The following is a 20,258-nucleotide window of genomic DNA, read 5'->3' as shown; positions in this document are numbered from 1 at the left end:
TAGCTTGTCCAGTGGCACGCATAAACCAAAAGACCCACCGTGGCTCGCCTTGGTCCAGTCAGAACCCAAGAAGAAGAAAGCCCCTCCCCCTCCCGGACTGGTAACGCCTCCCAATACCGGCTCTCTGCCCTCTCTTAAAGGGGAGGGCTCCAGACCGAGTACACCGCCGCAGGCTAACCCTTTTGAAGAGAATGATGAGGAGGAGGAGAAAGAGGAGGGTCCTGAAGGCGGCGTGGTTCCTTCCAGCGTGGTGGTGAACCATCCATGGTACAGTATCACACAGGTGGCAGACGAGGTCGGCGTTGACACTGCCCCCAGTGGAGAGACCTCATCCCGCTCTGCCAGCCCCGGGAACGCCAAGAGCAAGAAACGGCCGGCACCTCGTGCACCACAGCCACCTGCCACCAACCAGGGTCAGTCAAAAACCATTTACAGGCCGGTTTGTGTCTTAACTTTTCTTAAAGTATCAGAAGCTGTGAGTGCAGCTTTACGGTCATGTTTTTACACCTTTAGTTCTCTGCGTGGTTCCACTCCTGAGACAAACGCTGACAGTGTCGCAGGTTTGGAGTATTTGGAAGCTGAGTCCTGTGTCCTCATTGGTCAGAAGTGCTGTCACTCATAGTGACCTCTGTGTTTGTGGTTCAGTTCCTCTTGGATTGAGATTCTCCTCACAGCGTGCCGTAAAGCGTCTGCAGGAGGACAAAGTGGGTCACTCACTTGTCCTCCTGTGGAAACCAGCTGCTGAGGTACTTCCTGTGCAGCCGTTAATTGTTTCTTTTTCCCCCATTGTCTCTCCAATCTGTGCCGCCCTCCCCGCTTCCTGTTTCATTTCTGCACTCGTTTTCCTCGTAACCTTCCTTCCTTCCTTCCTTCAGCTCTTCCTCACTCTCAGCCCTCCTCCTGCTCTCCGTCTCCAGCTCTCAGCACAGAGAGTCTTTCCTCTGGCTCAGACCTCAGCTCCTCCCAGCATCCGGCGGGTGGCGACCAGGAACACGCTGTCACCAAAAGCATCTCGGAGCCTTCCATCTGTCGACCATATATCTCCACGGCAACCGCTTCCTCCTCCACCTCAGCCGAGCATCTCCTTTTTCCTCCTTCCTCAAACTCGTCCCCGTTGCCCGTGTTGTCTAACGCCAGCTCGGCTCCAGCCACGCCACAGACCAGTCGCAGCTCCAGCAGGAAAGCAGTCCCTCCTCCACGACCCCCAACGACCCCGAGCCCTCTGGCATCCGGACCGTCTCCTTCACATAACAAGGTAATAAGAACACGCCCACCTACAGCTATAGTTCCACATTATAGTCCAGCTCAGGAACTTTTCTCTTGTAGAGGATCTGTAAGGAGAACCCCTTCAACAGAAAGACCTCCCCCTCACCTTCTAAGTCCAAAAGCAGACCACCTCCAGGCTCTCGTCCTGCCAGACCCCCCGCCCCTGGTCATGGATTTCCGCTCATCAAACGCAAGGTACAAAAGCTGCCATACTTGTTTTTAGCCTAGAAATAAAACCTGTAGAATGAACATCCCTCGTTTTGAGTCAGATGTTGGTGGTACTGAGGCCGCCCGTCTCTCCCACACCAGGTCCATTCAGACCAGTACATCCCAGTGGAGGACATTCACGGAGAGATGAGCGAGCTGGAGAAGCAGCTGGATGAGATGGAGCAGAGAGGAGTGGAGCTGGAGAGGAAGCTGAGAGACAACCCCAATGGTACCACCTCTAGAACAGGAACTATTTCATCACCCAAACTTAACACACACAGACGCTAAATGTTCGGTCAGGACGGGCTTCAGAGGAAACAAGAAGACGAGTGATGTTGGTTAAAGGTTTCCTGCAGACTGATGGGTTTTGGGTTTTTTCTTTTCTTTCTAGCTGAAGATGAGGAGCACCTGCTGGTGGACTGGTTCACACTCATCCACGAGAAACACCTTCTAGTCAGACGAGAAGCAGAACTGGTCTACACGTAAGTCTCACTGCAGCCACATCTGATGTGTCAATGGGAGCAGGAAATACTTCTGTTCCCATGACATTTTAAAGTAAAACATAAAAAATAAAAATAAAAATCTCAACTATGTCCACAATGAATCTGAAGGGGAACTGAACCAGTTTAAATTAAACACATAAAACTGATGTTCCAACACTGTTTATATGTTTGTGGGTCAGAATTGTGAGAAATATTTACAAGAACAGAAACGAGTTGAATAAGCAGCTCCTTGGTTTGATTCCCTGACCGACAGGAAAAACCAGTCAGGTGCCCTTGAGCAAGTTACTTAATTCCCAAGCTGCTCCCGGTGTGCAGCGCGCTGATATCGGTGTTAATGAGGCGTTACTATGAAGGTGTTTGGAGCATCTGCATCAGAGGGGAAAAGTTATTTTAATCAACATCTACTTTCTGTGTAACAATTTAGTGGTTAAACCATAGGTGTGACTGGCAAAGGACAAAAAAGCAGGACAATATATGGCGCACCTGACCCCCCCCCCCCCCCCAAAGACACACAGTGATATTACTTAAATACATTTAATAAAATACAGTACATGTTGAATTGACAGTGTCAATTTCAATAGTATTGGGACGGGTTCATTCAGGAGTTGGCAAGACCTCATTTACGACATTCTTTTGGCGATTAGGGATGTGGCAAGGAAAGAGATGGAGATAACACTGATGTGGTTTCCAGTAAATATAGGTATCCCAACGCATGAGAAGGTGAAAAAAACACCTCAGTATCAATCTCTCCAAAGCAGAGAGCAAATTAACTTTAAATGGCAAAACTGCTGGGAGCAGGAGAGGAAGGGTAGGTAGGCATTTACAGTAGAGTTCAGAATAATAGTAGTGCTGTGTGACTAAAAGGATTAATCCAGGTTTTGAGTATATTTCTTATTGTTACATGGGAAACAAGGTACCAGTAGATTCAGTAGATTCTCACAAATACAACAAGACCAAGCATTCATGATATGTACACTCTTAAGGCTATGAAATTGGGCTATTAGTAAAAAAAAAAAAAAAAAAAAAGTAGAAAAGGGGGTGTTCACAATAATAGTGTGGCATTCAGTCAATGAGTTTGTCAGTTTTGTGGAACAAACAGGTGTGAATCAGGTGTCCCCTATTTAAGGATGAAGCCAGCACCTGTTGAACATGCTTTTCTCTTTGAAAGCCTGAGGAAAATGGGACGTTCAAGACATTGTTCAGAAGAACAGCGTAGTTTGATTAAAAAGTTGACTGGAGAGGGAAAAACGTATACGCAGGTGCAAAAAATTATAGGCTGTTCATCTACAATGATCTCCAATGCTTCAAAATGGACTAAAAAACCAGAGATGCGTGGAAGAAAACGGAAAACAACCATCAAAATTGATAGAAGAATAACCAGAATGGCAAAGGCTCACCCATTGATCAGCTCCAGGATGATCAAAGACAGTCTAGAGTTACCTGTAAGTGCTGTGACAGTTAGAAGACACCTGTGTGAAGCTAATTTATTTGCAGGAATCCCCCGCAAATAAAAGACATGCGCAGAAGAGGTTACAATTTGCCAAAGAACACATCAGCTGGCCTAAAGAGAAATGGAGGAATATTTTGTGGACTGATGAGAGTAAAATTGTTGTTTTTGGGTCCAAGGGCCGCAGACAGTTTGTGAGACGACCCCCAAACTCTGAATTCAAGCCACAGTTCACAGTGAAGACAGTGAAGCATGGTGGTGCAAGCATCATGATATGTGCATGTTTCTCCTACTATGGTATTGGGCCTATAGATCACATACCAGGTATCATGGATCAGTTTGGATATGTCAAAATACTTGAAGAGGTCATGTTGCCTTATGCTGAAGAGGACATGCCCTTGAAATGGGTGTTTCAACAAGACAATGACCCCAAGCACACTAGTAAACCAACAAAATGAATGCCTCGCAGATGTGAAGAAATCATGAAAAACTGTGGTTATACAACTAAATACTAGTTTAGTGATTCACAGGATTGCCAAAAAAGTAATTTGAACATAGTTTTGAGTTTGTAGCATCAACAGCAGATGCTACTATTATTGTGAACACCCCCTTTTCTACTTTTTTTTTTACCAATAGCCCAATTTCATAGTCTTAAGAGTGTGCATATCATGAATGCTTGGTCTTGTTGGATTTGTGAGAATCTACTGAATCTACTGGTACCTTGTTTCCCATGTAACAATAAGAAATATACTCAAAACCTGGATTAATCTTTTTAGTCACATAGCACTACTATTATTCTGATCACTACTGTATTTTCAATAGCTAGAAGAGTGACAGATTGAGTAAATAATTGTAAAAGAAACAGGTGGAAAAGAAAGGATGAAGTCACTATCTTGAACAGTACTCTCTTCCTCCTAATCAAGTACCAAGATGGACTTTGTTTGGAATGTCCACAGCCAGAAACAGTGCTGCACATCCTCATGTACTGTAAATATTCCAGAGAAAGGCAAGAGCTTCTCTCAGAATTTAGAAGAAAGATGTTTCTGTAGGAAGTATTTTAGACATAAGGTCAAGTGGTAGAAGTGAAGTGTTGGCTTTTTAAATACTTGAAAGATTGAGAGGATTCAGTACTGCTGACTGTTGCAGAAGGTGGCAGCAATGCAACAAAGGATGTCAGCTGCCATTAAATGCTTGATTTATTCACAGGGGCACATTTTGAGAAGGAGTGCGTATCCGCATTTCCAAAAACCCCCACCAAAAAATAAAAATACTTAATTTACTGATATTTGGAGTCAATCTGGGTAAACCCTCAGATCCATTGATTCTGCAACTAAAGCTAAGCTCATGTTAGCTGATAAAACAGCGGTGCACTAATGTCACGTTTTATTTTTAAGATTACTCACTCACCTCAGACAAATTTGCAGATGCTTCATTGCTCACACTGGGTGTTTGCATATGTATATCCAAAAGTGAAGAATTTCAGATTGAGTGTGTCTCGCTGACCGGGACTGTGGGCATGTAGCTCTGCCCGGCTGCACTTGGAATAGTCGCTGAAAAAAGCTCCTCCAAGCAGGGTGATGTTCATCACTCGTTTTTGTCTTTGTTCATAATTTTGTGGTTATGACTCACAGACTGTGCACCCCCCCCCCCCCCCCCCCCCAAAAAAAAACAGATTTAAATGATTTAAGCTTAATTTTCAGGCTGGAAAAACCAGATTTCCAGTTTTATCTGGAAGAATCTCACACCTGTTAATGGCATCCTGTGCAGAAAACATGCATTTGAGTCCTGCACTGAAGCCCCGTTCATAAAGACAGCAGCACTCACTGCGTTGTCATTACATTTGATAGTAGAAAGGAATCATTTTTGAGAAAATCCTGCAAAATCTGTGTTCAGTGGCTAAAAATGCATTGAAGAACATAGTCTGGCCTTTTCCCCACATCAAAAACTTAGTCCTGTTAAAAGGCTCCAACTGCTGTTCCTTCTGCTCCGTGTGGAGGAAGGAGGGGGAGTGTTTACCGTGTTTTCATGTACTGTGATGTTTAATTGGTATTTCAGTTGTAACCTGCTCATTGCAGTGCCAAGCAGCAGAACCTGGAGGAGAGACAGGCTGACGTGGAGTATGAACTCAGGTGTCTCCTCAACAAACCAGGTGTGTTTAAAGAACTGATGTGACCTCCATGATGACCTTTTCCCAAAACATTCCACAGAATTGGTGAAGTGAAAAACCTTTCCTGAGTTAACTGACATAACGATGGTTTGTTAATTATGTTGCTCATTTTTAAAAGTTGAATTTATTTCAAATCACACTCTGGCGTCTGAATCTCGTCTCTTCTCTGCTGGAAACTGAAACCGGAAGTTGAAACGTAGCGTGTTCCTGCTAAAGCTACAATCATTCCCATGATGCTTCACTGCTGCTAACAGCTGCAGAACATTGAAGTGTTTAGTAGATGTTTCAGATTTCCCTCAAGTTTAAACACCATGGATGCAGCACCGCTCAAACAACTTTCCTCATTCAGATATCAATCACACCCAAACACACATTTTCTTTATTTCAACATTAATAAACTTTTTTTTTTTTAAGAGAAAGAATGGAATGAGGAGGACAAGACTCGTGAACAGGAGCTGATGGCAGAACTGGTTACCATCATTGAACAGAGGAACCAGATAGTGAACAGCATGGACCAGGACAGACAGAGGTAATCAGTAACTGTTACTGTGCACAACTGTGACGGGGCTGTGATCTAACCACACACTGTGACAGGGAGGAAGAAGAGGACAAGCTCGTGGAGGCCATGCTGAAGAAGAAAGGTGAGACAAAGACGACATTCACAGACCATGAAAACTGGTTGAGTTACAACGTTGAAGGTATAAACAGTTGACAGCTTCTCGTTTTCAAGCAAAAGGCTAAACTGCTGTCTGGTCGCACAGGGGGCATCCTTACCGTGGAAAACGTACACGTTTACCTCTGTAAATGCAAAGAAAAAAAAAGATTTTCCAGTTGGTGGCTTTATTCTTCTCCTCCACCAAGTCAAAGATTAAGGTGGATCTCATTCTTGTTGAAGAACAGCTCATTGACATTCAACTTGGTCAAGAGTGATGTCACTGAACTGGACGAGGAGTGAGGTCAGTCTGCCTGATTGTACTTTAAAAACATGCACTGAGGGAAAAGTGTGCACGTTTCCCGCTGGAGGGATTCTCTCTGTGCCGCACGACACTTCAGCCTGTTCAGTGAAAACAAGACGTTTCCACATGAACCACAGACTTAGGCTGAATCTCAGTTCTACTCCTCGGCCCTTCCCCTCTGTTTTGCACGGGCACGAGTGACAGAGGAGTGTCTCAATTCTCCTTTTGGAGCGAGGTGGAGGGCTACATACCCCTCAAACGGAGTGAATCTGGATGCACACTCCGTTTGGAGGGGTAGGAGGAGCTTACTGCTGTCTCCACAGAAACAAACATGGCCCGAAAAAGCCGCACAAATGAAAGCGGCTTTCATTACAAATTACTCTGTTTAGAAAGTTATAACTTGCCAAAAATTTTTTACAGACAATTGCCTATGACAGCAACATGTAGGTTGCTGGATGCATGTTGCGTATATTGTCGTTCTGAAGAATATCGTAACTTCGCTCATGCGCTGAGGCATTATAATGTATATACACACGAAAGCTATGATAAGACTTTTATATCTCACAGTGGAGAAAATCATGATAAAGGATAAGCACGTTAATTTGTATGTTCATAAATCTTTGGCTAATAGCGACCCCCGCTGTTGGATTTCAAGGTGTGTAACGCGTGTGTATTTAGTAAACAAACAGGGAGCCCTGAGCACACTTTAAAGGGGTAAGGGTACAAAAGAGAACTGAGATTGGGCCTTAATCTAAACCACACAGGAACATCAGAACACAACGACATTGATTTCAGCTCAAACCTCTATAAAAGCCCAGTCAGGGCTCTGCCCCAAGTTTTAATGATAGCTGGAGCATAAAGAAGGTCAAATGTTTAGAAAATGTTCAGAAAAAGAACAGCACACAGACAGAGGCCTTGTTTTTGTTTGTTAAATAACCCGACAGAAGAATTTCCGGTGGCTCCAGATGTTAACATTTGCACAAAAGTGATGTTAATTCAAAAGTACCCTTAATGTTCTGTGACACTTTGACTGGGACCAGGGCTTAAAAAGGGGTTTCTGTCACCTGAACGATACTTACATCTGGCTTGAGTGTCCCTCTTTGAAGGGATGGAAATTTCTGCTAGGGGTCAAAATTTAAATTGGAATAGATCGCAAACCTCTGCCAACACTGGTTTCCAATTCCACAATTTTTTTTTAACCTTAGAAAAAATTTTCAAGGTCGAAGTCCTTTTAGAAGTGGCTTTTCATCAACTAAAATATAATACAAAATATAGATCAAAAGGGCTTTGTCTTGTGAAAATCAAATATCTACTAAATCCACGATCCAGATCAGATCTGGATCAAACTTTGGAAGGCGATAGTGAGCGTCAGTCTGCACCTCACTTTCACACATGAGTGATTGGGACACATTTGATTAAGATATAATGTAAAATATACATTAAATGGGGTTTCGGTGTTTAAATTTAAATGGCCACAAACTCTAATCTGGATCAGATCTGGATCAAACAGTTGATAAAGGATACCATCCTAGATAACTCTCAAATATGAAAGACATTTGATCTTTGTTTGACAGTTATGATTTTTGTTTTAATTCATTCAATGTCTGACTTTGCCCTTTTGGAAATTGAATCAGTTCTTGTCCCTCAGGATATGAATCTTTTGTAAAAAATTATATAAAAAATGTGGGTTCCACCTTCTTCACAAACTGCTACAGTTCTGTTGAAAAGTACACTAACTTACTCATTTTGTCAAAGAGAATATACATTTTATATATAGTGAGGAAAATAAGTATTTGAACACCCTGCAATTTTCCAAATTCTCCCACTTAGAAATCATGGAGGGGTCTGAAATTTTCATCTTAGGTGCATGTCCACTGTGAGAGACAATCTAAAATCCGGAAATCACAATGTATGATTTTTTTTAATAATTTATTTGTATGTTACTGCTGCAAATAAGTATTTGAACCTGTGAAAATCAATGTCAATATTTGGTACAGTAGCCTTTGTTTACAATTAGAGGTCAAATGTTTCCTGTAGTTTTTCACCAGGTTTTCACACACTGCAGCAGGGATTTTGGTCCACTCCTCCACACAGATCTTCTCTAGATCTCTCAGGTTTGGAGTTTCAGCTCCCTCCAAAGATTTTCTATTGAGTTCAGGTCTGGAGACTGGCCAGGCCACTCCAGGATCTTGAAATGCTTCTTACAGAGCCCCTCCTTAGTTGCCCTGGCTGTGTGTTTGGGGTCATTGTCATGCTGGAAGACCCAGCCATGACCCATCTTCAATGCTCATACTGAGGGAAGGAGGCTGTTTGCCAAAATCTCGCAGTACATGACCCCATCCATCCTCCCTTCAATATGGTGCAGTCGTCCTGTCCCCTTTGCAGAAGAGCACCCCCAGAGTATGATGTTTCCACCCCCATGCTTCACGGTTGGGATGGTTTTCTTGGGGTTGTTCTCATCCTCTAAACATGGTAAGTGGAGTTGATTCCAAAAAGCTCTATTCTGGTCTCATCTGACCACATGACCTTCTCCCATGCCTCCTCTGGATCATCCAGATGGTCACTGGTGAACTTCAAACGGGCCTGGACATGTGCTGGCTTGAGCAGGGGGACCTGCCCTGCAGGATTTTTAAACCATGACAGCATCATGTGTTACTAATGTAATCTTTGTGACTGTGGTCCCAGCTCTCTTCAGGTCATTGACCAGGTCCTCCTGTGTAGTTCTGAGCTTTCTCAGAATCATCCTTACCCCACAAAGTGAGATCTTGCATGGAATCCCAGACCGAGGGAGATTGACAGTCATCTTGTGTTTCTTCTACTTTCTAATAAATAATCACAACAGTTGTCTTCTACCAAGCTGCTTGTCTGTTGTCCTGTAGTCCATCCCAGCCTTGTGCAGGTCTACAGTTTTGTCCCTGGTGTCCTTAGACAGCTCTTTGGTCTTGGCTATGGTGGACAGGTTGGAGTGTGATTGACTGAGTGTGTGAACAGGTGTCTTTTATACAGGTAACAAGTTCAAACAGGTGCAATTAATACAGGTAAAGAGTGCAGAATAAGAGGGCTTCTTAAAGAAAAATTAACAGGTCTGTGAGAGACAGAATTCTTGCTGGTTGGTAGGGGATCAAATACTTATTTGCAGCAGTAACATAAATTATTAAAAAAAAATCATACATTGTGATTTCCGGATTTTTTTTTTTTTAGATTATGTCTCTCACAGTGGACATGCACCTAAGATGACCCCTCCATGGTTTCTAAGTGGGAGAACCTGCAAAACCGCAGGGTGTTCAAATACTTACTTTCCTCACTGTATATAATAGTGCCGTCTCTGACCTTCTGTTTAGTAACTGTAATCACGAGAAGGTTAATGCACTTTTTAGTTCAAGGGTCAAGTTCAACAACAGTGTTCAGATGATCAAATATGTCAAATTAGATTTTCCAGCAGATCTTTCAAAACCCAGAATAGGCAGCCTTAATGTGCAAAAATTCATAATAGGCACTAAAATTGTTTTGGTATTCTACTAAATATTTTTGGATTCTGTAATGTGAGAGCTTTTTTTGATCGTCACATTCAAAAGGCACAAGATTTGTTTGCTATCTGTCAGTAAACCCAAAACCTCTGAGCCTATGGTCACAGAGACTCACTGAACATTAAATTTGTTTTTGATTAACACGTTACAGCGCTGCTTCAGATGCTCATTTTTAATAGATTCTGTCCAGCTTATCTGCTGCGTATTGCCGCAGTTCTCCTGATTGGCGGAAATTTAAATGGGTTGGCCAATAATGATGCAGAAATCCAGTGTCAGGGAAACTGGAATGTGCAAGTTTTCAGGGACTTTTCATGGCTATTTCATTTTTAGGTTTTAGTTATTTTAAAGTACAGTTACATGCCTCACTGTAAATGTTTTCCTCTGATGCACAGCGCCCCCTGTGGCTTATGTAGTTTTAATATTTTTGTCTGTGCTCCTCAGACTTCCAGAAGGAGCCGGAGGTGGAGCACCCAAAGAAAAAAGGGGCAAAGTTCAAACCTATGAAGGCGCTGAAGCGTCTGAGCCATAAAGCAGAAGCGGGTCAGAGCCCTCAGAAGGAGAAAAACTGAACAAGAGGCCTTTCTGGCTTAGTTTTTTTTTTTTCCTATGGGGGGGGGGGGGGGGGACAGGTCATGTATGCAACACCGACTGTCACTCAACGCGCTGCTCATCTTTACTTGAAGCTTCTCTTTAAAACTTGTTTCACTCTACATCACCTGAACCTGCATATTTTTCATTCTGTTGACAAAAGATGAGCTCAGCCAATTAGGAGCTAGCAGACACCTGACTGAGCCAATTAGCTGTGAGCAGGTTTGGGGTCACTGAGGACCAAAGTGACTGAAAAGTGAGTTCTGACTTCCACTCCAGCAGCGCCCCCCTCTGGTCTAGTGGTGGTACTAAGAACAGCTAAAAAACTTTTAGGCAACACTAAAATCCTGCAGCCGTCACATAAAACCAGGAAAGCTGCTGCAGTCTGAACGTTTTTGTCCTCCACTTATAGTTTTACTGTTATACTCATGTATGTAAATGTAGTACCTATAAAAAGTACTCTTCATAAAAAATAACCCCACAGATCAGTTAAACCTAAACCACCAAGAATCCTGTGAGCTCTCAGAGGCACAGATGCTTTCATTTTTTTTCCTGCGTGTATGAAAACACGCAGGACACTTCATGTCTCTGATCTATAAGTGCCATTTTCTCATCCGCTAAATCCATTTCAACAACAATTTTTTTTTTCTTCTTCCTTAAAGGAAAAAACTGATCTTGGCACAATAACTCCATTCTTATATTATGTAGCAAACAACATCTGTGTCAGTTTGGTGCCTTTACCATAAAACACGCTCGTGCTGATATTTTACACACAGATCTGCCTCGTTGTCGGAGAAGCTGAGGAGCGTCATCAGCTGTGTTTGGTGGCTTCCCTCACCACACTCCTCTGTGCACGCTCAGGGTTTGGTGACTACATGTTTTAAACTAAGTGTTCCTGAATCCATTTCCTGATGTGTCTAAAGATGGCAGGAAAGTGAGACGCTTTTTTTATGTCATTGCTGATCTTATGCACTTGTTTAATTTTTATCATGTAGATTTTTTTTTTTTTTTTTGTAATGAGGCTGAATTTTGACTCTATAAACTGTAAAAGCCTAAAGAGCTGAGTACTTTTTATAGATGCTAGAAAATATTTTTCTAACATGTTTTTAGTGTTTGGGGAGAAGTTAATATGCATCCAGTTAAATTATCTTAACATCTTTGCTTCAAAAAGGACGACTCGTTAGCTGCTTATTTAACGTTGTGTTCCAGCTCATGTAAATGTTTATTATTGACTTGTTGTTTTTGTTATTTGTAATCATCTGTGTGTGTATGGTGTTCCTGTCGTCTCTGTCCAGCTGAAACCAAGTAGCAGCATCATTTTGAGTAAAACGAGTCAGGTTACACAAAGAGGCGGAGCAATAAAATACTTAAGTTCAAACTGCTGTTTAAAGTTTCTTTCATCAACATCTGCCACAATCCTGTTCACTGCTTTAAATACATCTCAGTTCATCTTTCTGAACTGTTTTAAAAAGTTGTTTTTTGCACCTGGATTCCAAATGAGTTCAGATTTGGAGAGACGGGCGTTCCCGGCGGTCGCCTGCGATCCTGTCTTTACAGAGTCGTCATTCCTCTCGGATCCTTTTTGGCATCGCCGGCCTTCTGCAGCTCTTCCAGTTCTCTGATTTTCTGCGTAAGACACAGCACAGAGGTCCCTGTGAAGTAACAGTGGTGGTGCCGACAGTCTGATGCTCAGAAGAAACAACAGAACCCTTTATGATGACATCATGGAGGGGGGGGGGGGGCGCCGCCCACATTTATTCTGATTTGTAACAGTTTGACTTGATTATTGATTGAAAACTCTCTATCCTGTGGGCATTAACAAAGTGACTAATTATAGGATAATTACCAAAATTTCATGGATTTTTCTACAAATTAGAACCAAAACATAAACTTCCGCCAACACTAGTTCCCAACTCCACAAATATTTACCTTGGGAGAAAACAAATTTCAAGGTCAAAGTCCTGTTTGAAGTGTCTTTTCATAAGTTAAATGTGCTCACATGTCATGAAAGAATGGATTTAGTTTATGCACTTAAAGTTTTGTTTTTGTGGTGTATCGGGTTTTTTCAGTTTCTGAATTCTTGTTCAGATAACTTTTGGAGAACATCGGTTATCTCTGCTCTGCACAATCAATGGGTCATTGCTTTCTGGCACTTAGTTTCTAACTGATAACAGGAAGATAAACAGGCATGAAATTAGAGCATTCATGGACTTTTGGTGGTGTAGGTGAATCCATACCAGAAAAATGAGAGTGACTGAGGCACTTTTGATTGAGATATAATGCAAAATGAATAGCAAATAATCTTTTCAATATTAAAATGTCCACAGAATCCACAATCCAGATCAGATGCACATCAAACGTTGTCAGGTGATAGTGAGTGCCAGTCTACACCTCACTTTTAAATATGATAGTGATTGGGGCATGAATGATTAAGATATAATGTAAAATATACACATTAACTGGGTTTTCAATGTTAAATTTAAATGGCCACAAAATCCACAATCTGGATCAGATCTGGATCAAACTTAGTCAATAAAGGACACCATCCTACATAATACTCAAATATGAAATAAATTTGATCTTTTTGACAGTTATGAATTTTAGAAAATTCATTCAAGATTACAGATAGATTCCAATTTTCCATGATTTTTCTTGACTTTGACCTTGAAAATTGAATCAGTTCTTGCCCATCAGGATATGAATCCTCTGTAAAACTTTCATAACAATATATGAAAAATTGTGGGTTACAGGCTGTTCACAATCAAACATGGGGTGAAAACAACCGCTGCCAAACTTCGTTGTTGGAGGTAATTATCAAAATTAACCTACAGATGGCAGCAACAATGTAAATAACAGGACATTTTTCTGTGATGTTCCAAAAATATAAATTATCAGTGAGACCAGTTTATTTTTCATGGTAATGTGAGATATTTCTCGGTTACCTGCAGTATCTCAGTGTTGATCAGGTTTGTGTATTTCTTCTCCTGCCCCAGAGCCGCCATATCGGCCAGGAACTGTCTTCTGTCTTCAATCTCACCCAGAACTAAAGAAGAAAGTCAACTTGGATCTGATAGTTCACCAAGAGTTACACAGAGCTCATGAATGTCTACTGGAAAACAGAAAAGGTCCTATTCTCACAAGAACAAACTCAAGTTTGTCACAAGCACTTTGATGGGGACGATTGGCTTGTTTTTGGTGTTTGTTTCTTTTTTGTTTTGTTTTTTTACATAACCAACTGTCCAAAGTGTTAATTACAGTTTAAATTGTGATATTACTGCAAATTTTCAACTCCCAATCATATTTAAAAACTTGTAAAGAGCTTTTATCTATGGCTTATGATTCTAAAATGAAGCATCATTTCTGTGTATATATACACTACCAGTCAAAAGTTGGGATGCACTTTCCCATTCAGTTGAATGAAGAGGTTGTGCAAATACTGTGTAGCTGCTTGAATTTAATAAGCGATAATTCCAGTGAGGGGAAAATAAAATACCTCACCTTCCTGGTAGCGGTCCTTCTCCTCTGCCACCTCTGGGGTTTTATCGTCAGGAGCATTTGGGGAAGCAGAAGCCAAACCTTCTCCCGCAAAGATCTGCTGGAGCCTCCTCTTCTCTTCCTCCAAGTCTCCTGAAAGAAGACCCAGAAGCGGATAATCTCATGCAGGTTTTAATGCGGTTCTTCAGGTTTGTGGAAATCAACAACGTACGTGTAGGACGGGGCTGAAACTGTTCCCGGCAGTAGCTGTTCCCGGAGCGACATGATTCAGCGCTGCGTCTCTGAGGCCTGGACGGCAGGTGTCTTGGGGCCGGGTTTTTGGGTCTGGCCTGAGGGGGATGGGCGGACACCGTGGGACCACATGGCAAGGGTTCCCCCTCTGTGGGGACGGTTTAAAAAAAATAATTTAATGAGGTGGTGCCACAAGTACTGGCTTCACGTGACATCACTGAGCCGTAACACTGATTTGATACCAGCAGCCTGGAGTCCAAACATGACATCATGTCCTCTGCTGGAGACATTATTGACAATCAGCATGAAACTAATCAACACAACATGATCCAGATTCTGCAGCACCGGTGGCTGCAGATCTCAAAAAAACAAAACAAAAAACAACTCAGGAGAAGAATCTCTTTGCAGAACGAGTCAATTAAATGCACTGTCTCCAGAAGACCCATGAACCTAAAACTTACTCTTCAGGCAGTCATTGATCCGTCTTCTGTGGAGGAGGCTGACCTTTGACTCCTGCATCATTACTGAGGGCCAGGAGAGAAAAACAACAAAATTTAATACATCAAATACAAAGTCCAGAATCACAACAGGTGCTTTTTTTCTCACATCTCAGCATGTCATGGGTCTCCTTGCTGTACTCGGTCCCCGGCGGACAGTTCCACAGTCCACTGGTGTGGTTCCCTCGTGACGTCATCTGTTACGTCACGACACAGAACTTAAAAAGAGTAACACTTTTAATTAATCTAAAAAGACTAAAAAAAAATAAAATAAAATTTAACACATATTGAAGTTCAAATTTAATGTTATGTTATCTGGTTTCTCGAGCTGGTTATAAGCGAACATCGAGGTTTTGCTAAATGTGATGCCAAAAAGCAGTTAGATCCAGTATAAACCAAAACCAAAAAAAAAAAAAGTTATTGCGCATATGAACATATTAATCCACATTAAAGAAAATAACCTGAGTGCCAGTCCCAAGCCCGGATAAATGAGGAGGGTTGCGTCAGGAAGGGCATCTGGCGTAAAACAAGCCAACCCAACTATGCAGACTCAGAATCGAATTCCCATACCGGATCGGTCGCGGCCCGGGTTAACAACGTCCGCCACCGGTGCTATTGCCCAACAGGGTGCCAGTGGAAATTGGGCTGCTGGCCGAAGACGACGAAGAAGAGGAGGAAAACGTTGCCACGAACAGCGGGAGAAGAAGAAAACTAGAAGGGTGGAAATGAGAGTGGGGACTTTGAATGTTGGTAGTATGACTGGTAAAGGGAGAGAGCTGGCTGATATGATGGAGAGGAGAAAGGTAGACATATTGTGTGTGTGCAAGAGACCAAGTGGAAGGGAAGTAAGAGCAGGAGTATCGGCGGTGGGTACAAGTTGTTGTACCATGGTGAGGACAGGAAGAGAAATGGTGTTGGGGTCATTTTAAAGGAAGAGTATGCTAAAAGTGTGTTGGAGGTTAAGCGAGTGTCTGACTGGGTGATGAGTGTGAAGTTGGAAATTGAAGGGGTGATGATGAATATCATCAGTGCATATGCCCCACAGGTAGGTTGTGAGATGAAGGAGAAAGAAGATTTCTGGAGTGTGTTAGATGAGGTGGTGGAGAGTGTGCCCAAGCATGAAAGAGTGGTGATAGGAGCAGACTTCAATGGGCATGTTGGTGAAGGGAACAGAGGTGATTAGAAAGTAATGGGTAGATATGGTATCAAGGATAGGAATGGGGAAGGACAGATGGTAGTTGATTTTGCAAAAAGGATGGAAATGGCTGTGGTGAATACCTACTTTAAGAAAAGGGAGGAGCACAGGGTAACATATAAGAGTGGAGGAAGGTGCACACAGGTGGACTACATTCTTTATAGGAGATGCAAGCTAAAAGAAATCACAGACTGTAAGGTGGTGGCAGGAGAGAGTGTCACTAGACAGCATAGGATGGTTGTTTGTAGGATGACTTTAGAGGTAAAGAAGAAGAAGAGAGTGAGAGCTCAACAAAGGATCAGATGGTAGAAGCTGAAGGAGGAAGACTGTTGTGTGAAATTTAGCGAGCAGGTGAGAGAAGCACTAGTTGGAGGGGAAGCAATTTTGGACAACTGGAAAAGTACTGCAGATGTGGTGAGGGAGACAGCTAGGGCAGTACTGGGTATGACATCTGGACAGTGGAAGGAAGACAAGGAGACTTGGTGGTGGAATGAAGAGGTCCAGGAAAGCATAAGGAGAAAGATGTTGGCGAAAAAGTTTTGGGATAGTCGGAGAGATGAAGAAAGTAGACAGGAGTACAAGGAGATGCGGCATAAGGCGAGAAGAGAAGTGGCAAAAGCAAAGGAAAAGGCATATTGCGAGCTGTACAAGAAATTGAATAGTAAGGAAGGAGGGAAAAGGACTTGTACCGATTGGCCAGACAAAGGGACAGAGCTGGAAAGGATGTGCAGCAGGTTAGGGTGGTAAAAGATGCACATGGTAATGTACTGACAAGTGAGGAGTGTGTGCTGAGAAGGTGGAGGGAATATTTTGAAGAGTTGATGAATAAAGAAAATGAGCGAGAGAAAAGGCTGGATGATGTGGTGAGAGTAAATCAGGAAGTAAAAGAGATTAGCAAGGAAGAAGTGAGGGCTGCTATGAAGAGGATGAAGAGTGGAAAGGCAGTTGGTCCAGATGACATTCCAGTGGAGGCATGGAAATGTCTAGGAGAGATGGCAGTAGAGTTTCTAACCAGATTGTTTAATAAAATCTTGGAAAGTGAGAGGATGCCTGAGGAGTGGAGACGAAGTGTGCTGGTTCCTATTTTCAAGAACAAGGGTGATGTGCAGAGCTGCAGTAACTACAGAGGCATAAAGCTGATCAGCCACAGCATGAAGTTATGGGAAAGAGTAGCAGAAACTAGGCTTAGAAAACAGGTGAAGATCTGTGAGCAGCAATATGGTTTCATGCCGAGAAAGAGCACAACAGATGCAATGTTTGCTCTGAGAATACTGTTGGAAAAGTACAGAGAAGGACAGAAAGAGTTACATTGTGTGTTTGTGGACTTAGAAAAAGCTTATGATAGGGTGCCAAGAGAAGAGTTGTGGCATTGTATGAGGAAGTCTGGAGTGGCAGAGAAGTATGTTAGGGTAGTACAGGACATGTACAAGAATAGTGTGACAGCGGTGAGATGTGCAGTCGGAATGACAGACTCATTCAAGGTGGAGGTGGGATTACACCAAGGATCAGCTCTGAGTCCTTTCTTGTTTGCAGTGGTGATGGACAGGTTGACACATGAGATCAGACAGGAGTCCCCATGGCCTATGATGTTTGCAGATGACATTGTGATCTGTAGTGAGAGTAGAGAGCAAGTTGAGTCTAGTCTGGAGAAGTGGAGATATGCTTTGGAGAGAAGGGGAATGAAAGTCAGTAGAAGCAAGACTGAGTACATGTGTGTGAATGAGAGGGAGCCCAGTGGAATAGTGCAGTTACAAGGAGTAGAAGTGGTGAAAGTAGATGAGTTTAAATATTTGGGGTCAACTGTTCAAAGTAATGGAGAGTGTGGTAGAGAGGTGAAGAAGAGAGTGCAGGCAGGGTGGAGTGGGTGGAGAAAGGTGGCAGGAGTGATTTGTGACCGAAGAATATCAGCAAGAGTGAAGGGGAAAGTTTACAAAACAGTAGTGAGACCAGCTATGTTGTATGGTTTAGAGACAGTGGCACTAACAAAAAGACAGGAGGCAGAGCTGAAGATGGCAGAGCTGAAGATGTTGAGATTCTCTTTGGAGTGACAAGAATGGACAAGATTAGGAATGAACATATCAGAGGGACAGCTCAGGTGGGACGGTTTGGAGACAAAGTCAGAGAGGTGAGATTGAGATGGTTTGGACATGTGCAGAGGAGGGACCCAGGGTATATAGGGAGAAGGATGCTGAGGATGGAGCCACCAGGCAGGAGGAGAAGAGGGAGGACAAAGAGGAGGTTTATGGATGTGCTGAGAGAGGACATGCAGGTGGTTGGTGTGACAGAGGAAGATACAGAGGACAGGGTGAGATGGAAACGATTGATCTGCTGTGGCGACCCCTAACAGGAACAGCCGAAAGACAAAGAAGAAGAAGAACTGGTAACGCCGTAATTAATGCGTTACCTTGATGAGCGAACAACAAAACTAAAAACATGTCAGCAACCAACAAAAGGAGCTTTACTCACTCACTCAGACAGTGTTTTAGTTTTAATAAATCCACTGCGGGGAAAAAAATCCTGATCAAACGGCGGCAACAGTTTCTCAGAGCGACAGTCAGTTACTATAGCAACCCACGGAGACAAAGCTTGTTTCGAGCTATCCACTCATGAAGCACTATGTTGAGCCTTGGTTCAATCCCGAAATAAAGGTTAAGTCACGTAACCAGCGTACTTTGTTTAAATAGTCTGGTTTGATTTGATGTTGTCATTATGAGTTGGTAACATTGAAACTTTGATAGAGTTTCAAAACCTTAAACTCAGTCACTCTTTTGAAAGTTTTTTTGGATGGTTCGAAACGCGCTCTGTGGCATGTAGTGCACAGCCTGCTGGCAGGAGCCGGTACTGCAGCTGTTCTCATCGATAAGTGACCTTTTGGAAGAATTTGAAACTGAAAACTGCGTTTACATTTCCATATGAAGTGACCACTGTTTTTTTTTTTTTTTTTTTTTTGCATACAAATAACAGCTGAGATGGTTTTTGAAAAGTCTAAGACAAGATAGATAATTATTATTATTATTATTAGATTTGGAGTAAACATGTGACTCTAGATTATATTTCAATGTGGCCACTGTGCACACGACTCAGAGCAGATACATTTATGAACTGTCTAGATATTTTTTTAAAAAAGGAAAATTAATCTAATTAAACTCACTCAAGCCAGAAATACTGAGTGACCTAAATCTATCACACACACACACACACACACACATATATATATATATATATATATATATATATATATATACTCGTATATACATATATGTGATAAAAGGCATGGCCACTGTGTGTTTGTGTATCTGGAGCATCACTTTCGTCCTTTGGCATACTTATGTAGTTTTTCATGAGGATTCAAGCTGTGAAAACAGCAAGGTGATCGGACCAATATTTTTTGAGAAATCAGTAATTATTGAAAACAAGCCTGTTTATTATGTCATACTTCCACAATAAGAGCTTGTATTTCAAAATAAAGCCTGTGAGGTTGCTGCAGACTTGACTGAATTCATCACTCTGTCCATTCTCTAACATCCCAGACAGCAGATTCACATCTGGACATTTTCCGTTTGCATGTAACCCCCCAACCCAAAATTAACATGTTCACACTCTAGAGACAATAGCAGAATTGTGTCTCAACAGTGTCTCACACAGGCCAAAAAAAAAAAAAAAGGATAAAGAAATTTGATCTAATGTGAACACGGTCACAGTGTCACAGTGCAAATATAAAATTTCAGTTATTTGTAATTTCTTTATATGGAATATTGTACTGGATATGCAGCCTCAGAAAACCTTATTGATGACAACTGAAAACAAATTAAACCTTCAATAAGACTTTCATAAAAGCCAAGATTTTTTCTATGCCAATACTTAAAAATGTAGCAAAACTGTAAACAGATTTCCCCAAATCTCATCTGTCCTCTGTATGCAGTACAAATGACTACATCTAGCACCTGTGGTTCCCCAAGAGTCAATGTCCTAGTGTAAGTGTAATATATATATATATATATATATATATACGAGGTCTATTAGAAAAGTATCCGACCTTATTATTTTTTTCAAAAACCATATGGATTTGAATCACGTGTGATTACATCAGACATGCTTGAACCCTCGTGGGCATGCGAGAGTTTTTTCACACCTGTCGGTTACGTCATTCTCCTGTGGGCAGTCTTTGAGTGAGGAGTA

At 42.1% G+C, this 20,258-nt stretch overlaps 2 protein-coding genes across 3 annotated transcripts in view; one reads left to right on the top strand and one right to left on the bottom strand.

The window, feature by feature from the left end:
- micall1a (MICAL-like 1a) overlaps positions 1–11,323 on the top strand; it is a 36,533-nt gene extending 25,210 nt beyond the window's left edge. Inside the window, exons 8-16 of the mRNA XM_034188050.1 lie at positions 4–413; positions 876–1,255; positions 1,327–1,461; positions 1,576–1,702; positions 1,865–1,955; positions 5,499–5,572; positions 6,005–6,119; positions 6,185–6,231; positions 10,515–11,323. Of these exons, the coding sequence (XP_034043941.1) occupies positions 4–413; positions 876–1,255; positions 1,327–1,461; positions 1,576–1,702; positions 1,865–1,955; positions 5,499–5,572; positions 6,005–6,119; positions 6,185–6,231; positions 10,515–10,642 (1,507 nt within the window). The 3' untranslated portion in view covers positions 10,643–11,323. The remainder of the gene's footprint in view (positions 1–3; positions 414–875; positions 1,256–1,326; positions 1,462–1,575; positions 1,703–1,864; positions 1,956–5,498; positions 5,573–6,004; positions 6,120–6,184; positions 6,232–10,514) is intronic.
- A 311-nt stretch (positions 11,324–11,634) lies between these two features.
- c15h22orf23 (chromosome 15 C22orf23 homolog) lies at positions 11,635–18,571 on the bottom strand. Of its 2 annotated transcripts, XM_034188052.1 has the most exons (7): positions 18,546–18,571; positions 14,994–15,081; positions 14,849–14,911; positions 14,368–14,535; positions 14,160–14,288; positions 13,604–13,704; positions 11,635–12,287 (listed from the first exon to the last, which is right to left on the bottom strand). In XM_034188052.1, the coding sequence occupies exons 2-7, from the start codon at positions 15,079–15,081 to the stop codon at positions 12,213–12,215; spliced, it is 624 nt and encodes a 207-aa protein (XP_034043943.1). In that variant the 5' UTR covers positions 18,546–18,571; the 3' UTR covers positions 11,635–12,212. The 2 variants fall into 2 exon arrangements, with proteins under 2 accessions (XP_034043943.1, XP_034043942.1); XM_034188051.1 differs by lacking the exon at positions 18,546–18,571 and having other exon boundaries at positions 14,994–15,095.
- Between the last annotated feature and the right edge of the window lie 1,687 nt (positions 18,572–20,258).

The sequence above is a fragment of the Thalassophryne amazonica genome, chromosome 15, assembly GCF_902500255.1.
Source record: "Thalassophryne amazonica chromosome 15, fThaAma1.1, whole genome shotgun sequence".
Taxonomy (NCBI): domain Eukaryota; kingdom Metazoa; phylum Chordata; class Actinopteri; order Batrachoidiformes; family Batrachoididae; genus Thalassophryne; species Thalassophryne amazonica.
Note: the sequence above shows the minus strand (reverse complement) of the source record. Positions and strands in the feature narration are given on the sequence as shown.

Bases quoted from the DNA above. Each gene is read 5' to 3' on its own strand.
- c15h22orf23 (XM_034188052.1), bottom strand. From the start codon at position 15,081: ATGACGTCACGAGGGAACCACACCAGTGGACTGTGGAACTGTCCGCCG. The intron at 14,536-14,848 runs GTAAGTTTTAGG...CCGTCCCCACAG, and splicing joins GATCAATGACTGCCTGAAGA to AGGGGGAACCCTTGCCATGT. The intron at 12,288-13,603 runs GTAACCGAGAAA...TGTCTTACGCAG, and splicing joins TCAACACTGAGATACTGCAG to AAAATCAGAGAACTGGAAGA.